The sequence below is a fragment of the Elaeis guineensis genome, chromosome 3 (genome assembly GCF_000442705.2).
Source record: "Elaeis guineensis isolate ETL-2024a chromosome 3, EG11, whole genome shotgun sequence".
Taxonomy (NCBI): Eukaryota; Viridiplantae; Streptophyta; class Magnoliopsida; order Arecales; family Arecaceae; genus Elaeis; species Elaeis guineensis.
Genome location: NC_025995.2, coordinates 111,216,083 through 111,234,369, shown reverse-complemented (window position 1 = coordinate 111,234,369; position 18,287 = coordinate 111,216,083). Strand labels below are relative to the sequence as shown.

The window sequence follows — 18,287 nt, the reverse complement described above, 5'->3', positions numbered from 1 at the left end:
CAAAAGAGGACCCTCCCACTACATTCACCGACTCTTTGTGGAGCTGGTGATCCTTCTCAAAGGTCTACAGCAACCCTAGCAAATCGTAGTAGTTAACTGCAGGGTTAGTCATTCTATAGTGACTGAGGAAGGGGTGGTAGGACTTGGGCAAAGAGTTCAGAATCACATCTTTTTCAAGCTGCTCTTGCAAGAGAAATCTGAGTTTGCTTAGGTGCTTGATCTGTTCAATCATGTACAGTACATAATCGGTGATCGATACCCCCTCTCTCATCCGAGCATTGAAGACAGTACAACTAGTCTTGTGCCTCTCAATGTTATCAGGAATGCTAAAGGACTCATTCAACACTTGCAGAATGTCCTCCGACTGAGCATCCTCAAACTTATGATTGAACTCATCATTCATCATCGTCCGTATGATGCAACGCATCGTGGTTCGATCGTTGAGCCACTTCTGATAAGTATCTCGAACTATACCACAAGCATTCGGAGCAAGCTCCTTAGATATCGGATATGTAAGAACATATAAAATCCACTCGTGCTCTAGGACGATCTTTAATTTTTGATATCAGCTATCGAAATTGAGTCCCGTCAATTTATCACTGTCCAACAGTGATCGGAGCGATAAGGTACTAGCTATAACTGTGAAAAAAAAAATCATAAGACCTATTAGTATATGAATTATTTAAGCCTAAAGACTTGGACTTTAATCGGAAGGTTCTCTCACTATTTTATACGAATTGGTAGCCTCTACTTTCAATCCGAAGAATTACTTTAATTCCTTAGCAGGTACTAGAATTCACACAGACTGCACATAGGCCCGAGTGTGGCTCGACCAATCCATATACATCTATGGATAGGTTCTTAATCAATTGCTTCTTCAAATAATTTTTAGTAATTAGTTTTGCCCCAGATATCACTTCAGCGGGCATGTGATGTCTCCATTGAAAATTCTAGTTAGGTCCAACCATTAACATGATCACACTCAATGCATCTAACTAACGAATGATCAAGCCCGAATGTGGCTCGACCAACCTGACCATCCATCAGAGAGTCACAATTGAGTTATCATATAATGAATGATAATTTCAATAGCAGATAAGCACCAGGTATGCGGTGCCTCCGATGATTATCAGACTATTGGATCGATTATCATCCACCTTAATGGGAAGCTATAATCTAGTTATCCCCATAACTATTTTATTTTAAGAATTTAATAATTTAAAAAAATTATTTATATATTTTTAAAAATAAGAGAAGAGATTGATCAGTTAATCATAATCCTCCCACTGGCTTCACAAAGTCATCAAAGAAAACTAGAGACAAGCCAGTCCAGAAACACTTAAATCAGTCAATACTGATTTATCTAACTAGCATGGATCAATCCAAATCATTAAGCGATCTAATCAAAATCTAATCGATCACATTGGCCAGATAAGTGGACATTGATGGAAGGGTCCTTGTTTCTTTTCTTAGTTAAACATCAACATAGTTGGCTAGAAAAGAAAGAAAACAGTCCCAATTAAAAACCCTTTTCAGCCACTTACCTTAGACACCAATCAGTTTATCAGTTTTGATTTGATCAGCCTATAGACTCGTATTCGACCATTGAGCTAACAATCAGGTTCATGTGGTCTTATCTTTGACCAACTACAATAATTGTATTTGATCTAGAGTGTCCTTGACTTAATCTAAATCAACTTTTCGCTAGATTTGATCAACTACTCTATTTAGTCTATTATTTGATTCTAACCATAGGTCTAACCCAATTAAATGATATGATTCAAACTAACCCATATATCCATATTTTATGCAATATCATTGAATCTTAAATTCACAATTCTAGATCTAAAGATTCAACTCTTAATTCTTAATTAAGTGTAGCATTGACATGGGTTTAGGATTCAATCGAAACCATTTCAGATGTAAACTCTTTTACATCAAATTTTTATGCAAAAATATTTAATTCAAAAATTTGTGAGCCGACTTATCATACTAGATCGACTAAGTTCTGAGACATAGTCAACTTAGTGGTGATAAATAGTAACCTTCATTCTTCAACTTACATAACTGAGTCAGCTCAAAAGAAAATTGAGCCGATTAACTAGGATTTTGAGTCAACTCAAATTAAAACTGAGTCGACTCAGCAAGTTGAACAGCAACTTATTACAGAATTTAGATCAAATATCTTTACATAAACAGTAATAAAATCAATCGTAAATCTTTTTTAGATCTAATATAAATTTATTTATGATTTCAGATTTTTCTCACAATAATTAGATGTTACTTCTTTTCGCACAAATTAAAATTATATCACATACAACAGAACCTAAAATTTTTGAATCTAGAATTTTACAAAAAAATAAGTTTTCTTCTTTTCGTGGTTCTTCTTCATGAGATATCACAGTGACATCCCTATATGTCATAAGAGAACCCGTCGAATGGACAAGAGAGAAATTTTAATTTCTGCTTCCTCTTATGACCGGATGGTCTGATGATGAACTCAATCCGAGTACAAGGCTACTAAGATATATAATCTAACATATCATATATACATAAATTTAGATCTAATCTAAATCATTTCAGATCTGATCACTATTTTAGATCACATCTAAATCGGATAAAAAACATCTCATGCTTCACTTATAAATCAGATTTTAGATCTATATGCATATATATATATATATTTTCATAACATAATGAACCTATGCTCTGATACCAATTGAAGGAAACAGTAGGTGTTTTATACATGCATTTTTAAAATTTTAGCAGAAGCAAACTAGATTAAACGATTTAATCTACTATGCACGTATTAGATCTGATCTAAAAATAACCTACACTAAGATCTATGACATGATATAATGCATATATATAAAATCTGAAATCTAAAATCAGCAAGCATGGATCAAATCAACATGACAGTAGATCATATCTACAATATCATTGAGTTCAAAATCTGATATCTGAGCGCGGATAGAAGATCACCGTAACTGACAACCATGGAACTAAGGTTCTTCAGGTTGCACAGCAATCGCATAGGATATCCGACCTCTACAAAACATTCACATGAAGCCCTGGTCTGGTCGATCTTCCGGGACTGCTAGCTCGCATGGAGACCTTGTTGATGGCTGATTTACACCTTTCTTCGGATCTCACGACCTCTTTCGAAGTCAAAGATAGAATAGGAGGAGGAAGTAATGGTGGAAGGAAGGAGGAGAATCTTTCTTGTCTCTTTATTTTTTCACTCATCCAAAACTCTAGATCAGAATCTAGGTCACTCACCCAAGAGGAGCCGGCTCTCCTCTATCTCACACGCCAAGGAAGGCACGTCCACCCAAAACCTCATGCTCAGATTTTTCACTCTTTTTCTCAATGAAAAAAATCTAATATCACACACACAAGAGAAAGGGCTTCTTCAAGTTGGCATCCCAAATGGATAAGAATAGAAAGTTAGGTGGTTCAATTTCAAACTTGAATTCGAAATTCAAATTAAATTTGAATTCAAATAAAACCAATCCAATCTTGAATTCAAAATTCACATTGAAGTGACTTAATCCACATCCCAAGGGGGCGATAAACCTTTGAATTGGTGTGGAAATTATTCATGCAAATTTAGAATTTGTGTGAAACAAAGAAAGGTCGAATATGGTGGTTGGCGCTAGAGTTTTATCCAATCCAAATTGGTCTCTTGGGTTTATCCATTTAGATCCAATCCGAACACATTTTGTTAGAGCTTAATAAATAAGAGAACCTAATCCAATTAGGTGCTCAATAAACTCGATTAAATTCTAATCTAATCAGGAATTAATCGAGCTCAAGCTCTGATCAAATCAGAAATCAATCATTCTTAGCGATTAGGTCATCTCATAACCTAATTGGATCGAATCTAATTCAATTAGACTTGATTCAAGCTTCAATGCTCAATCAAATTAAGCGAATCAGTAATTTAATTGTTAATTAATCCTTCTATAATTATTTTATTACAATCTTTGTATAAGGTTGATCATCAATCACATTGACGATTATATCCTTGAATGATTTTCAATCGTTGATCAGCCATCTGATCAAACAAGAACCTCTTTGTGTGTGATCTCATAGTTTTGAACCTAAGCCGGTTGCATAGAAATAAATTTTTATACTAATCGAAGTGACCATCTAGCAATGATATCCAACGTCCGGATAGATCGAATGATTGCAAAGCAACATTCAAGAACCTAGTGGCATATGATTACCGTATAATTTATCCTTTTGATCCTCAATGCTCTGGATGACTTCAGAGTTAAACTGTCAACTCTTAATTAGTACATCCGATTTGTGTTTCAATCTATAAATGCTGTGACTCCTCACAAGTATTATCTTGATCAAAATTTTACTAAATTAAAATATAATATAGCACTATCTCTTGAAATTAGAAGCGATCAATCTCATCTTGACTCACACACCGACTTTGCTAGTACTTGACTGCGTCTAGAAACCTTTCATCACTGAATTAGAAAAATTCAGATAGTCTGACATTAAAGCACAGTGAGTTACTTGCAAGTTATCGTGATGATTTCAGATCGGAGGAATACTTATACTCATATCCTTCACCAGCTATTCTTGACAGCAGAGTGCTCCGCAGTTTATCATGTTAATGAAATGTACTCCTATATTTCACCTATATGCCATACCAGTATCTCCACATTCTTTGGTTATAAGGACAACCAACCTACATGGCATATAAAGACCTATACTTGATAAACATTATCGTCCTACTAATAACGTATCGTTTAGTCACGAATAAATTTAAAAACTATATGATAAATCCATCTTTATCAATTGAAAGTAGTTTTAAGATTTTATCATAATACAGGAGTTCAATAAAGAAGATGTATAATTTATAATAAAAATATCAAATAATTTTTATTAATTAATAATTTATATATAATTTATAAATAATATAATTATTTATAAATAAATTATTAATTTTAAGATATATTTTTCAACAAATGTCTCCCTCCACCTTTCTGATGCTTAGGAGGTATTTTTTATAATGCATGTTGCCAAACACGTCCCGTTTGCTTGGGCTTTCCTTTCTTCTATTCTCATGGGAACAAACAAACAAAAGATCATTGATCGGAGTTCGGAGGCATGGATCATCACGTGAACAGCACCTGCTCACCTGCAAGGACCTAAATGAAATACCTAATCGATTTACTAATAATAATAAATCAATAAAAAAATAATAAACAACAAAGTTCAGTGATCTGCAGATCAAAATAGAAGATCTTAAAGCCTCTCTCTCTCTCCCGCAACGTCTTCTTTTGCAAAGAAGATTATCATTCTCCGCCGCCGAGACTTTTTCCTTCTTTCGCGAAGATATGGTTTGAGAATATACCCACCGGAATCGGCAATCTCTTGCGGATCACCAATCGGATGATTTCCGATCCCAACGACAACCCCATCATCCTCTACGCCTGCGTCGCCAAGGGCCCGACGGTGCTCGCCGAGATCAGCTCCTCCGCCGCCAGTGATCTCGCCACCCAGTGCCTCGCGGCCGCCCCCCGCTTTCACCGCCACTATTCCCATACTGCTGGTGGCCGGATCTACGCCTTTCTCATGGAGAACCCCCTCATCTTCTTCGCCATCGCCGACGAGACCCTCGGCAAGCCCAAGATCCTCCTCTTCCTCCGCCGCCTCCGCGATGTCTTCTTCGCCTCCTTCTCCATTGGCATTGGCGGCGCCAATGAGCGTCCCTCCCCCCTCTGCTTCCAGAGGGAGTTCCTCCCAGAGCTCCGCCGCCTCGTGCTCCCGCTCTCCTTCCAAGTGGACAAGCCTCCGTCGCCGCCGCCGGCGGATCCCCCTCCATCGGCGTCCTGCGGATCGGATAGCGAGAAAAAGACGCCGAAGGAAACAAAGAAGAAGAAGAAGAGCAAGGTGACCACCGAGGAGCATAGCATCAGTGGCATTGCTTCCCATGATTCCGGAGCTGAGAGCAGGGTAGAGATATTGGCAGCAGATGCCGATCCAAGAACGAAAACGGTCCAGGGGGTTTGGAGGCAGAACGTTCGGACGGTAGTCCTCATTGATCTGGCGTTCTGTAGTCTACTGCTTGGGATTTGGCTATCGGTGTGCAGGGGTTTTCACTGCATTGGCAGCTGAGAAAGGCTTTCATCTCAAGCTGGTTTGCTTCGACGATGGGAGAGCTTCCATGCTCAGAATGTTCCAGGGTACAGGTGGGAGGTAACTGACTAAACTGAATCCTTTTATTGCGGCACTGAATTTTGGTGATGTGAGCTTGGATGGCATTCAGCAAATTCTTAGATTTTTTCCCCCCTTTGGACTGTATTACGTGGTTAGTGCATGTATACATATATTTGAGAATCTGCCAGCATTTCTTTTACAGGGTTCTGCTTCTGTAAGTCATGGTGTTGATTTGCTAATTAATCAATGCAATCTGAGAATGTGATTGGTGTGATCGGTTAGAATTTTTGTGTAAATTATAGATCCATTTAGAGTGTGTATTGCTAGTTTCTCAATTGTCTGGATTTTGATGAATTTATCCATGTTAAGCTTTTGATTATTGTAGCATGCATGTGAGCATACAGCATGCAATTAATCAGGAGAACTAAGGGGGAATTCTTCTGCTATCTGATATCAGCAAAACATTGGGTTGTTTTATTGTCATGTGAATCTGATGTCAGCAAATTGTTCTTTCTCATGATGAGTATAACGTCATGTGATTGACAATTATGGCTCTTAAGCAAGGGGGTTTCTTGCTGTCATGCAATATTCAATAATATTATGATATATTTTGATTTTAGCGGAGAATTAAGGCTCTATCCTCTTCAGAGGAGAAGGACTAACCTACTGGGGAAATCAGTATGGACCAATGAGCAGTCTAGATCTTTAGGAAGCTCTTTTGTAATCAATTTTTTCCTTCAACCCAGATTTCGTGTCATTGGCTTCTGCATGATCCTGATCCTGTGGTTCTTGTCATCTATAAATTTGCTTAGAATCTTCAGTAACTATTGCATTTTATAGTAATCTGGGGAATCAGTATCTTATCTTATGTTTTTAGATTTTAAGTCATTGATTCTCCATGACATGATCTATTGCTTCACTCCTTGTGAGCATGGCGTCCTTTTCCAATGGGGCATACTTTCATGAGCATTTTGGGCTCAATCCATGTTGAAGTGAATGTGGTTGGATTCATTTAATGATCACAAACAAAAGAGAATTAAGCCTTCTAGCTCCATTCAGAAATTTCAATTGATTCACAGGAGAAGTCTAGGAGCGGTATCAAAATGATGTTAAAAGCAAGATAGTGGGATAAGAGGGGAGACCATAACTAATTACATAGAAATTGGTACACATGTATGATATATAGGTATTAGATATGTGCAAATAATTTTATGCTTGTTAAATCTGAAACTATATATACTTTCACAAGACAGAATATACGTGCTATGCCTGTTTCTTAAGTACTGTAGGGAAAAGATTTAGGTCACATATACCGTGACTGCAAATATGGAAGGAACGGATGATTTGAGAAAATCATGTCTATCATCTTCAGTTGTTTTTAAGACTGGACATGTTATGCGATCTAGAGATATTGCTGGACCTCGTATCTTAGAGCATTTTGTTGATGTCATTTCATATGTGGAGGTTGTTTGTCTCTTATTGCTTTAAACAGGTTTATCATGTATATTTGCAATAATAACTGCATAAAGTTGACTTGTTCTCTTGAATATTTTAAAGATTTGAATTGTCATATGAGGTCAATCAATCGCATGAGATATGAAATGCTCATGATGTATCTTTTGCATTGTCTACTGTGATTGATGTGCAACTATGCAAAAAGAAGAAGAACAAGAACGAAATGGCATTATAAGCTCAGTTTATCCTATCGTCTCAAGGTTGGAAGTCTTTTAGGATATCGTACCCATAGAAATTTCTCATTGCTTCAGCAGTTATCTTGGTTCAAACAACATCCGTGTTTATTAAATTTTATCCTTGATATCTGAAGGAGCAGACTAGTCTGTTGGAACAGAAGTTTCTACTGATGTCCGGTAAGGTTGGTGGAAACTGCTGTTCTATATGCTTTATGCCAGTGAAAAACCTGTATATTAGGAAAAAAAAAGCTTTCCAACTTAATAAATGATTTATAATCAATGAATACCTGCCATATTCTTGAAATTCCTGTTCTTAAACTTAATAATTATAGTCATTGAATACCCACCATATTTAAGGCTGCAGCTGCCAGAACTTGAGGTTATGTTGTTCTGCAATCATGAAACTCTACCATAGAATATCTTCTGAGGTTATTTTCTTAAGGCATAACATACTATAGTATCAAGTGAAATGAAGGATTACATCATTGAGCGAGTGTGAAGTAGCAGCAATAATGCAACAATCTTATTCAAACTGGTAACCGATACATTCTGAGAAACTCAAAAAATGTCCTCTAATAAGATACCTGTTGTGTTTTCCTGATCTATTGGAGTTGATGTCAAGAGAGGCAGGCTCCAACCTCAGTCAATTTGTTTCATATTGCTAATATAGCCTGGTGGTATATTGCCTCCCCTACAAGAAGGAACGAATACATGGCTTTAATATCAATTCTAAGCCACAGTAATTGCTGCATTAGCGTGTCGTGCAAAATACATCGTAAGGCCTTAAAGGAGCATTATATATCTGCTATAGAAGACCACTGTATGACTAAATGTGTTGTATGTACACGTGTGCGGATATCTATTATAATTGGGCCTTATTAGGCATCCGAACTCAATTCGGGCCAGGGAAGACCACTTTAGATGTTTTTTCTGGGCCCAAAGTTAAGCTGCACCGAGTTCCTGCCTGTTCTAATTTCAGAGAGAAAAGGCACAAAGGTGTTTCAGCCCAGGAGGACGTGAAGCAACCTTAATGAATCCCCGTTCGGCCTACTTATGCCAAACCAAACAGGCTGTAACGAAGACGACTTGGATGGAAAACCTGACAAACAATCACATTTTGGAGAGCAGGTCGAGAATATGAAAGCGAGGTCATAAAGCTGACATCAAAACTTCTTGTAATTTTATATCAACCATATATACAAGTTCAAGATCTTTAGATCATTTGGGATGCTAAAATAAATGTTTCGAACTTGTGCAGTTTCTATATGGTGGGATTTGGGAATATCCAGCCTTTGTGCTTAAGAGGTAGGCATGGCTAGGAAAAGGAAGATGGCTTTGATAATTTCAGACGGAAAAGGACAAAGCTGTAGCTATCATATTTTAGAAGCCAGGTTATGAGCAATATGAACTCTGAATATCTGATGCTGGTTGTGCCTACAGATTGTGATGTTGAGATGGTCCTATAATTTTTGTGGATTTGTTATGGTATGTATATTAACACAAAAATAACAGTTTTTAAAACAGAAAATATATATTTTTTATTCTGTCTCAACGTTCTCCCTGCACTCATTACCACATGCGCTATGTCTCTCTCTCTCTCTCTCTTCCGAACAAATGGATTACTTTCATAAAACATTGAAACGGATGGTACTTATTCTCTTTCTATGATTTGACTCCTATAGATTAACTTTTTGATTTGAACTCGGAATAGATTGGACTCTATCTCCCGTCTCTTACAGGTGCCCATTTGCTAGTTTCTCCAAAGATTCTTGTTTCTTACGTCTTTGAAATGTTGGGGAGTTCTAGTGGGTATACCTCAGAGTGTGTTTCATGAAACATCGGGAATTTGGGTTCCGAAACTTTTGAGTGCATTCTTTTTAAGGGGCATTTCTAGCTAATATGGTTTTTTCACAGGTTCAAACCTTGAACACGATAAGAGTTTCAGAAGAAGGTCATAAACTGGAAAGAAATTAGTGGGCCAGGAGGCAGTTATAGAAGAAAGCAATGTTCCTAAACCAACTTGAAGACGCTTCAACATCCTACAAAATAATTCCACCCCTCGCCTTTCAAGCCATCTCCTTTACAACAGCAGCAGTGAAATTCAAACTTATTGAGAAAGATGCAGACAAGCATTTAATATTATGCATGATGGAAGTGTCTTATTTCTACCTTTTTTATTATTAATTGAACATTGAGTTTCCTTCAGTTTTGATGATCATTGGATTTGAGCCAATTTCATCCTTAGGATTCAGTCAATGTTATTCTCTTTAGACATCATCAAGTGTTTAGGCATCATCCCTATCCAAAATGGAAAACACGATATGCCATGCCGGCGCTTTTTAGATGACGGTACATGGAAACCCTAATGCTATTGACTTTATTCTTAGATATATAAAGTCGAAACATTTCAGATTTCATCAAGATAATCTTTTTTGGCTTGGATTTATGTAATTTTTAGCATTCAAACAAAATTTTGGATACTCCCCAATCTTGAGTGACACAGTTGCAGTCACCAGCTCATTTAATTGCAGAAATGAAATGGGACCAGCAGGCTGGCGTTTAATTGATGCTTAATGACTAGCTTTATTGTTCCAAAAATGCTGCCAACCAGTTTCTTGTTTCACACAAAGCTCCTTTGTTTACTTGGATACTTTGATGACTCTAATTTCCTTGTCCCAAAACACTCTCCACCCATTCTTTCAAATCAAATCCAATCTGTCAACCCGCAGATAGCCTCTCTTGGGATCAACTTGTATGACATGAACAAGAAATGGTGATTCCCATAAATAGTCTATATTTTTATTAATTCCCGCTAAAGTTTGTCACACATTTAACGCTGGAAATAGGTGGGGGTCAAGGAAAACGTGACGACCGCAGGTAGTTGTTCGGAAGCAAATGGCAAAAGCGAGGGAAAGAGCGGAGCTGCTGCACTTCCTCTTGTAACACACGACATCAAAGTTAATCGTATAAAAATCTGAGACGTGGCAAGAGAAAAGGAGGGAAAGGCAACCGTGTCGTGGTAATCTTTCGTTGCCGACTTCCAGAACTTTGTTGTTGGTTGGCGAGGCTGCGGAGTCTCCAAAGCCAGAGTTCCAAGTTCAAAGTTCAGAACAATGGACTCTCCTTGAAAACTCCATCACCGTATCTTCTCATCTCCTCCTCTCTTGCTTATATCCTGCACTCTCCCCCCTCTCCAGAGAGAGGGGGGGAGGGAGAGAGAGCGAGGAAAAGAGATGGCCACAAGTGCTAGTAGGGTGGTCGCGGGAAAGGAGTTGGGAGTGATCAGCGAAGCCTCGTCCCCTCTCAAGCAGTATAATGGCCTAAGGCCTTTGCTGGGGAGCAAGCAGATGGCTTCCTGTGCTGTGAGGAAACCAAATGGGTCCTTTCCTTCGGTGCCATGTGAGTCCTTCCCTCCCTCCCTTTTCTTTTAGGGTCTCGATATAGAATGTTCTATGTGAATTGGTTGGAAGATGCTTCTTAGCTTATAAACAATCTCATGGAGGCATCTGATGTCCTTGCAATCGAATGAAGTTGATAACCAACTTACCCACAACTATAGGAATGATCAAAAGCAGAGTTTTTCTGAGTTAATATTCATATGGAAACCTCTTGTTTTGCTAGTGGTCTTTGAATTTCAAAAGCTAATGCGATGTCCTTGAATTTTTCTTTTTCTTTATTGATTTTGATGGTGCAATTTTCTTGTCTTATTTCTCCCAAGCTCTTAAATCTCTAAGGATAAGAGCTGTGGCTTCCCCAACTGTTGCCGCTCCAAAGCGAGAGAAGGATCCCAAGAAAAGGATAGTGGTGACTGGGATAGGCCTGGTCTCGGTCTTTGGGAGTGACATTGATACATTCTACAACAAGCTCTTGGAAGGACAGAGTGGGATTAGCCTGATCGACCGATTTGATGCTTCTTCTTACTCTGTCCGGTTCGGTGGACAGATCCGGGACTTCTCCTCGAAAGGCTACATTGATGGGAAGAATGATCGCCGGCTCGATGACTGCTGGAGATATTGCCTAGTTGCTGGCAAAAGAGCTCTTGATGATGCTAACCTCGGACCAGAAGTCCTGCAATCTGTGAGTAGAATCCTACGGAACAAGTAAATTTGGAGAAGAATCAAGTGCTCTCTTTTTTTATTTAAGTTGATATTTCCACAAAGGCAAGGTAAAGCTGAGTAGTAGTGCTGAAGCAACTTGTCAGGACCCTTCAAAACAGGAAAGCTAGATGATTTTCAGGGAACTGAAGCTGAGTTACATTTGCAAAAAATTGATAACGCTACATGTAATAATGTAACGCAATCATTTAACAGACTGCTCCTTTGTAGAATTTCTTAGAAATTAGATAAGTTATCCATTACAGATAAGAAGTTATTATTTACCTTTTACATGTGATAAAAGGATCCACATTTCCCAGATTGAATCATAATTAGAGTCTAGAATGTAAGAACTTTATAGAGGACGAGAAATTTGTCACCTTAAGTTTGGCAAAAGTGTCTTTCCCTCACTTCTTCTATGTAAAGATGGAGAATCCTCCGAAAGAAGTTGCGAAAAAAGCCTATTTGATTCACTACCTCTTGCCACCTTTCATATTGCAGATGGACAGGTCGAGGATTGGAGTGCTGGTAGGGTCAGGCATGGGTGGTTTAACGGCTTTCAGCAATGGAGTTGAGGCTCTGATCCAAAAGGGTTACAAGAAAATTACTCCTTTCTTCATTCCTTACTCCATCACAAACACGGGATCGGCATTGTTGGCTATAGAAACAGGATTAATGGGACCAAACTACTCCATTTCCACAGCATGTGCAACTGCGAACTACTGCTTTTATGCTGCTGCCAATCACATAAGGAGAGGTGAAGCTGACATTATGGTTGTTGGAGGAACAGAGGCGGCAATCCTGCCTACCGGAGTTGGTGGATTCATTGCGTGCAGGGCACTGTCACAAAGAAATGATGAACCACAGAAAGCTTCGAGGCCTTGGGACAAAGACCGAGATGGTTTCGTCATGGGAGAGGGATCTGGTGTCCTCGTAAGTTCATCCTCTTCTAATGTTGCTTGATAGATCTATTTCCCAAATCCTTTGCTGAAGATTATTTCAATCATCTGTCACTCATTTATTGTTTACCAGATAATTACTAGTCCATCTTTCTTTGTTTCTAACATCCAGCCTTTCATAGGACACCTCTACTTAGTTGCCACATGAATTTTCAGGTAGCATGCATAGCTATCTTATGGTGGACCTCATCATACACGCAGAATGCTTAGTGTCAGATATTTATTTAAAATCTCCTAAGCCTGAGTATATCTTAGCCTTTGAATCCTTCCATTATTTGTAATGACTTAGCTTTTTGAAATGTCAAGAACGGAGGGAACTTGATTATTTAAGCATTCATGCAGTTAGTATGATGAAATATGTGGATGGTGATAATGCCATATTTTCAGTATTCACTAGAGCTCCAGCTTGTAAGATCAGTAGAAACAGATTAGTCAAGTTAGGGCCTTTCAATTGTTTCATAAATCTAGTCCAAATTTCCAGAGAATTAGTATCCACCAGTACACTAGCTCATTTTTATTAGGCACTTTGATTACTTAATGAATCTTGGTATCTATAGGCTATGTTTGAAATCATTGACAGTTTGTGTGCACTTGTGAATGTCCGAACGCGCTTATTATAAGCATGTAAGAGTAGGGATATGCTCTCAGCACTTGAAATCATTTTGCCAACTTCATGTATATTTTGAGATACGTAAGGATTGCTCCAGCACACGCACAAGCTTCCGTAAACTAACCATTTACATGCAATGGCGAGCTTAATTACTTTAATCTTCACGACAGATTATGGAGAGCCTGGAGCATGCAAGAAAGAGGGGTGCAGCTATAATTGCAGAGTATCTTGGAGGTGCCATAACCTGTGATGCGCATCATATGACTGATCCTCGTTCTGATGGACTTGGAGTCTCTTCTTGCATTGTCAAGAGTTTGGAAGATGCAGGAGTCTCCCCCGAGGAGGTCATAATACTCTAACCAACCATATGCGACCATTTCGCAGATCTTATCTTCTAGCACTGCTTTCATAATCAATCAGTTAAGTCTAGACGAAATTCCATTACGTTTTTGAATTCTGACAGATGTGCAAATACTAAAATACTTCAGGTGAATTATGTCAATGCTCATGCAACATCAACACTTGCTGGAGATTTAGCAGAAGTTAATGCCATCAAGAAGGTTTTCAAAGACACATCTGAAATGAAAATGAATGGAACAAAGGCAAGCCTCCACCGCTCATGTGCAAATTTGTAGGATAGATTCAAGCTGCAAGTCTACATTACAAGTTATGGAAGTCGGTCTAGAATATGGGATAAATTATTTGCCATCTATATATTCTCTAAATAATCTCCATAAATAATATGCCCAAAATTATTAGCACATTCTTTGTTTTAGTAATTATCATAGTACATGACTGGGGGAGGCTATCAATTTTAGTATGAAACACTTGGGCTTTCTATTGCTTTTGTTCTCGTATACTCCTCATCTTTCCTTCTGTTTTCTCATTGTATCAAAGTATCACGTGGCAATGAAAAGCTATTAAATTCTCTGTTTCTCTCTCTCTCTCCACCTCTTTGTTCTTTGTTGGGCATCCCTCACTTGTTTATAATATTAGTTTAATAGTTCATTAGATTTTTACATTGAGATATGTAATTATGACTTCAAGGCTCTACCTGTATCTCGTGCTACTGCAGTCGATGATTGGGCATTGCCTTGGAGCTGCTGGTGGACTGGAAGCAATTGCAACCATCAAAGCTATCACAACAGGCTGGCTGCATCCAACTATCAACCAAAATGTATAAGCTCCATATCAAAAATTCTCACCAATTGCTGCGGGCAGTTCCTTCCATTTGTTATTAATTATGTTATTGCATTGCTTGATGGCTGTATCTTTGTTTGATGTAGAACTTGGAGCCTGATGTCACCATCGACACCGTCCCCAATGTAAAGAAGAAGCATGAGGTTAATGTTGGTGAGTTTGCACCTCACTATATGTTTCTAAAATAATGCATCTTGGCATTTACGTGCTGTTAGCTTACAGACCAATGTGTTTTTAGCTTCCATTCATCAATTTCTCTGCGCCTCTGCATGAATTCGGATATCTGAGTGCAAGTTTACTCTTTCTACGGATGATCATAACCTTCTGTCTCTTTTGGCAGCCATCTCTAATTCGTTTGGTTTCGGGGGTCACAATTCTGTGGTTGTTTTTGCTCCCTTCATGCCTTAAGAACCAAGAGGAGCTGTCTCTTCTAGTCCCAAGATGTTTCCAGTTCCTTTTTAATGCCGGATGGAGAGTTCTTATCAGATCAAAAATATATTTTGATGAGCCCTTTGAGATTGTTGCTCGTTCTGCATGTCTTGTACTTCCCCATCAAGATGAACTGAAATTAGTGTGTTACAACTCTCAGTTCTGAATAAAATTGTTGAGCAATTCTTTTCAATGCTTTTTTTTTTTTAAATTTTTTGCCCCCTCCTTTTCTTTTTTCAATGAGAAGCATTGACTCGCATTTGACTAGCATTGGCACATAACATGCATGTCAATTAACCGCCTCTGCAAGTCAAAAGCTTAACATGGTATCATTGGACAAATTCCTTCCAACCTAATATTTATTTAATTATTTGGCTTCAACTTTTCAATTTTTGTTCTCATGTGCACGATCCAAGCCATATGTGAGGGGAGTCTTAAGTCTAATATATAGTTGTTAAGAAAAAGCCTAAAGGACATTATTGACTCATTCTTAGAAGAGTTCGTCAAGCTTAATATATATTATTATTGATTCACTCACTGATAGCTCTCCCCAGGATATTACATGCGGGATCCATGCCGACAGAGGAGTTATAGACCGTTTTTTGGGGCAACGAGGAATGATAGCCTTTACCCAGTTGGAATGTCTGGGCCCAACTTTGGGCCAAACGATGGAAAGGTCTCCCTTAAGTTGCTTGGCCCAACGTTGGCCCAGTGGAATGGCTAGACTTGCTCTTTCTTCCGGGTTTAAGGGCCCCATTTCTAATTTAACGGCCCAGATCACTCTAGCGGGCAACAAAAATGCTAATCAATTAAGTTAAACGGGAGATAAGGGTTGCTCGTCAAACAAAAATTTGTGTTCATACGATGATCTATAAAGTGGCGACAAAGTTTCAAATCCGAGTCATCTGAAATCGTAGTTTACATCAAGGCTAAAAATTGAACAAAAATTACGATCAAATCAAAGTTAAGCTATAATTCGATCTAATTAAAGCTGACATCGAAGTCAGAGAGTAGAACGCCAACCGGGACTTCCACACAACATTTTGGCTCCTCTTAAAAGGATCTAAGATTCAGCTCATGTGGTATGAACTATGGATTTTGAAATTGTTTGACTGACTGCAGGAACTGATGGTACTTAAGATATGGACGAGAAAACGGTATAGCAGTTGGATGTGCCTTGAATGATATAGGATCAATAACCATGGAGTAAAGTTCAAATTAGCTTTCAATTTTTTGTTGGGCTTTGAATTATAAATTAACTAGATTTTAAATGGATGATAACATGTCAGTTGCACCCCTCTGATTAAAAGAGATTTTCTGATTTTGGGTTCAAATGCATGGGAGAGATGCTTGCCCTATTGTCCGCCCCAAGTAATTCTCACATCATTTGTTTGAAACAACTAGCAATTTTTTTTTTTTTTTTTGATGTAAAGGGAGGATAAGACCATCCTATTTATTTATTAAAATATAAATAAAGTGTACAGTAGTAGAGGCATAACATTGCCTACAGCGGAGATGGCTAAGGCAATAATACCTTTAAAAACTTATAATTTTCTGTCCAAAATCTGTCTAAACCTGTATGTTCTGCCGTCAAAATATACAAATTTCTGTCAAAGCCTGCATGTCTGTCAAAGCCTGCATGTTATACCGTCAAAGTCCATATGTTTCTTCATCGGTGATTACATTTGTCCATGTTTCTTCATCGGTGATTACATTTCAGACGAGTGACTCAGTTCTTTTCAGATATTTTCTGATGATTTCTCAATCTTGTTTAAATGCATCATCTCCAATCGTTAATTCTGAAAAATCTCTTACGTCAAGTGATCCCGCTGTCGTTTGAACAATCTCTCATTTGAAACAACTAGTAATTATTCCCTAGTTATTCTTAATGGTAAAAATCGGATAACTTTTTTTTTATTATTGATTTAGATATAATCTGTTATCCTCTATAATGATGGTCTAACGAGCAGGGAATATGGACCTCATCTAATGTCAAGGTGGAGGTTGAAACCAAGGTTGAAGCAGAAATTAGAATACTGATGCAATTGAAGGTTCTAAACGAAATGTAGGTTAAAAACAGCGGGGAACATCATGGCTGAAATAGACTGCAAGATTAACAATTCAAGATTAATAGAGTGTAACCATTTATGATTCAATGTTTATTTTAAGTTGGTTTTCACCACTTCAACTCATTTAATTTTGAAGTTAATTAAGCAAAGGAATATGTTTAGGGGAGACCTAAGAGAATTACGCGCATGTTGCTCTTTTTTCACAATATTCCCTGCGTTTGGATTATTTCTACACTTGATGCATGGCATACGCCATAAGATGCAAACCATGTCAAGTAGTGTTAGGTGCATTTGATCATTTTGCCGCGTCTCCTTCTCTTCTTTGATCATGACTCTTAATGATGGCCTTTCAGAACATGTAATGTTAATTGGCTCTATAAGCCACATTAGAGAAGGAACAAAGGATGAGTACAAAAGGAAGATTAATAGAAAATTATGAACTCACTTTATGCTAAAGCACAAAGCAACAGGGGATTGTGGTGTCCAGATGGATCTTACGTCGAAGTACAAGTGGAGCAATCCAGAATGCTTCAGCCATTCTTTAATGGTGATAGATTCAAATGCTAGTAGTAGACTAGCGTGGCTTACATGCCCCATCAGGGTTTCAGCCTGTAATCACAAGTCCACTCCACAAGCTGATTGGTTCCTTTATTGACCCATTTGATAATGGGTTGCACGAGTACAAAGTGCTTCATACACTTTGTTCATGAACATGCGCACCACACCAGAATCTACTTCTTTGATTATTTCAATATATGAAAGATAAATTATTTCTCAACAAAAAAAAAAAAATCTTGAGAAATTATTGATTATAACTGTAGGCACATCCAATGATTCTAATTGCTTGGTTCGTTAAATTTCAACTGCACAATGACTACTTGGTGACATAGTTAATTTATCGAAAGTTGAAGCATCAAGGACAATGTAGGATTGAATCATGATGACCTTATTGCAATAATAAATCGGGGATGGGGTCTCTAAATCCAACCTCATTGACCATAGGAGGTAGGTCGGTGACATAAAATATAGGAGTTGACCTCAAATTCATATGGCGA

At 38.0% G+C, this 18,287-nt stretch overlaps 2 protein-coding genes across 2 annotated transcripts; both read left to right on the top strand.

Annotated features, from left to right (window-relative positions):
• Positions 1-5,282: 5,282 nt before the first annotated feature.
• LOC105040921 (phytolongin Phyl1.2) lies at positions 5,283-9,923 on the top strand. The gene is made up of 2 exons (XM_010917678.4): positions 5,283-6,219; positions 9,786-9,923. The coding sequence occupies exon 1, from the start codon at positions 5,413-5,415 to the stop codon at positions 6,136-6,138; it is 726 nt and encodes a 241-aa protein (XP_010915980.1). The 5' UTR covers positions 5,283-5,412; the 3' UTR covers positions 6,139-6,219; positions 9,786-9,923.
• Positions 9,924-10,935: 1,012 nt separating this feature from the next.
• Positions 10,936-15,356, top strand: LOC105040922 (3-oxoacyl-[acyl-carrier-protein] synthase I, chloroplastic). The gene is made up of 8 exons (XM_010917679.4): positions 10,936-11,270; positions 11,590-11,948; positions 12,467-12,898; positions 13,705-13,878; positions 14,023-14,136; positions 14,610-14,711; positions 14,821-14,887; positions 15,075-15,356. The coding sequence occupies exons 1-8, from the start codon at positions 11,105-11,107 to the stop codon at positions 15,140-15,142; spliced, it is 1,482 nt and encodes a 493-aa protein (XP_010915981.1). The 5' UTR covers positions 10,936-11,104; the 3' UTR covers positions 15,143-15,356.
• The last annotated feature ends 2,931 nt before the right edge of the window (positions 15,357-18,287 follow it).

Coding starts and splice junctions, on each gene's coding strand:
- LOC105040921 (XM_010917678.4), top strand. CDS start 5,413: ATGATTTCCGATCCCAACGACAACCCCATCATCCTCTACGCCTGCGTC.
- LOC105040922 (XM_010917679.4), top strand. CDS start 11,105: ATGGCCACAAGTGCTAGTAGGGTGGTCGCGGGAAAGGAGTTGGGAGTG. Junction 13,879..14,022: donor CAGGAGTCTCCCCCGAGGAG/GTCATAATACTC, acceptor AAAATACTTCAG/GTGAATTATGTCAATGCTCA. Junction 14,712..14,820: donor ATCCAACTATCAACCAAAAT/GTATAAGCTCCA, acceptor TGTTTGATGTAG/AACTTGGAGCCTGATGTCAC.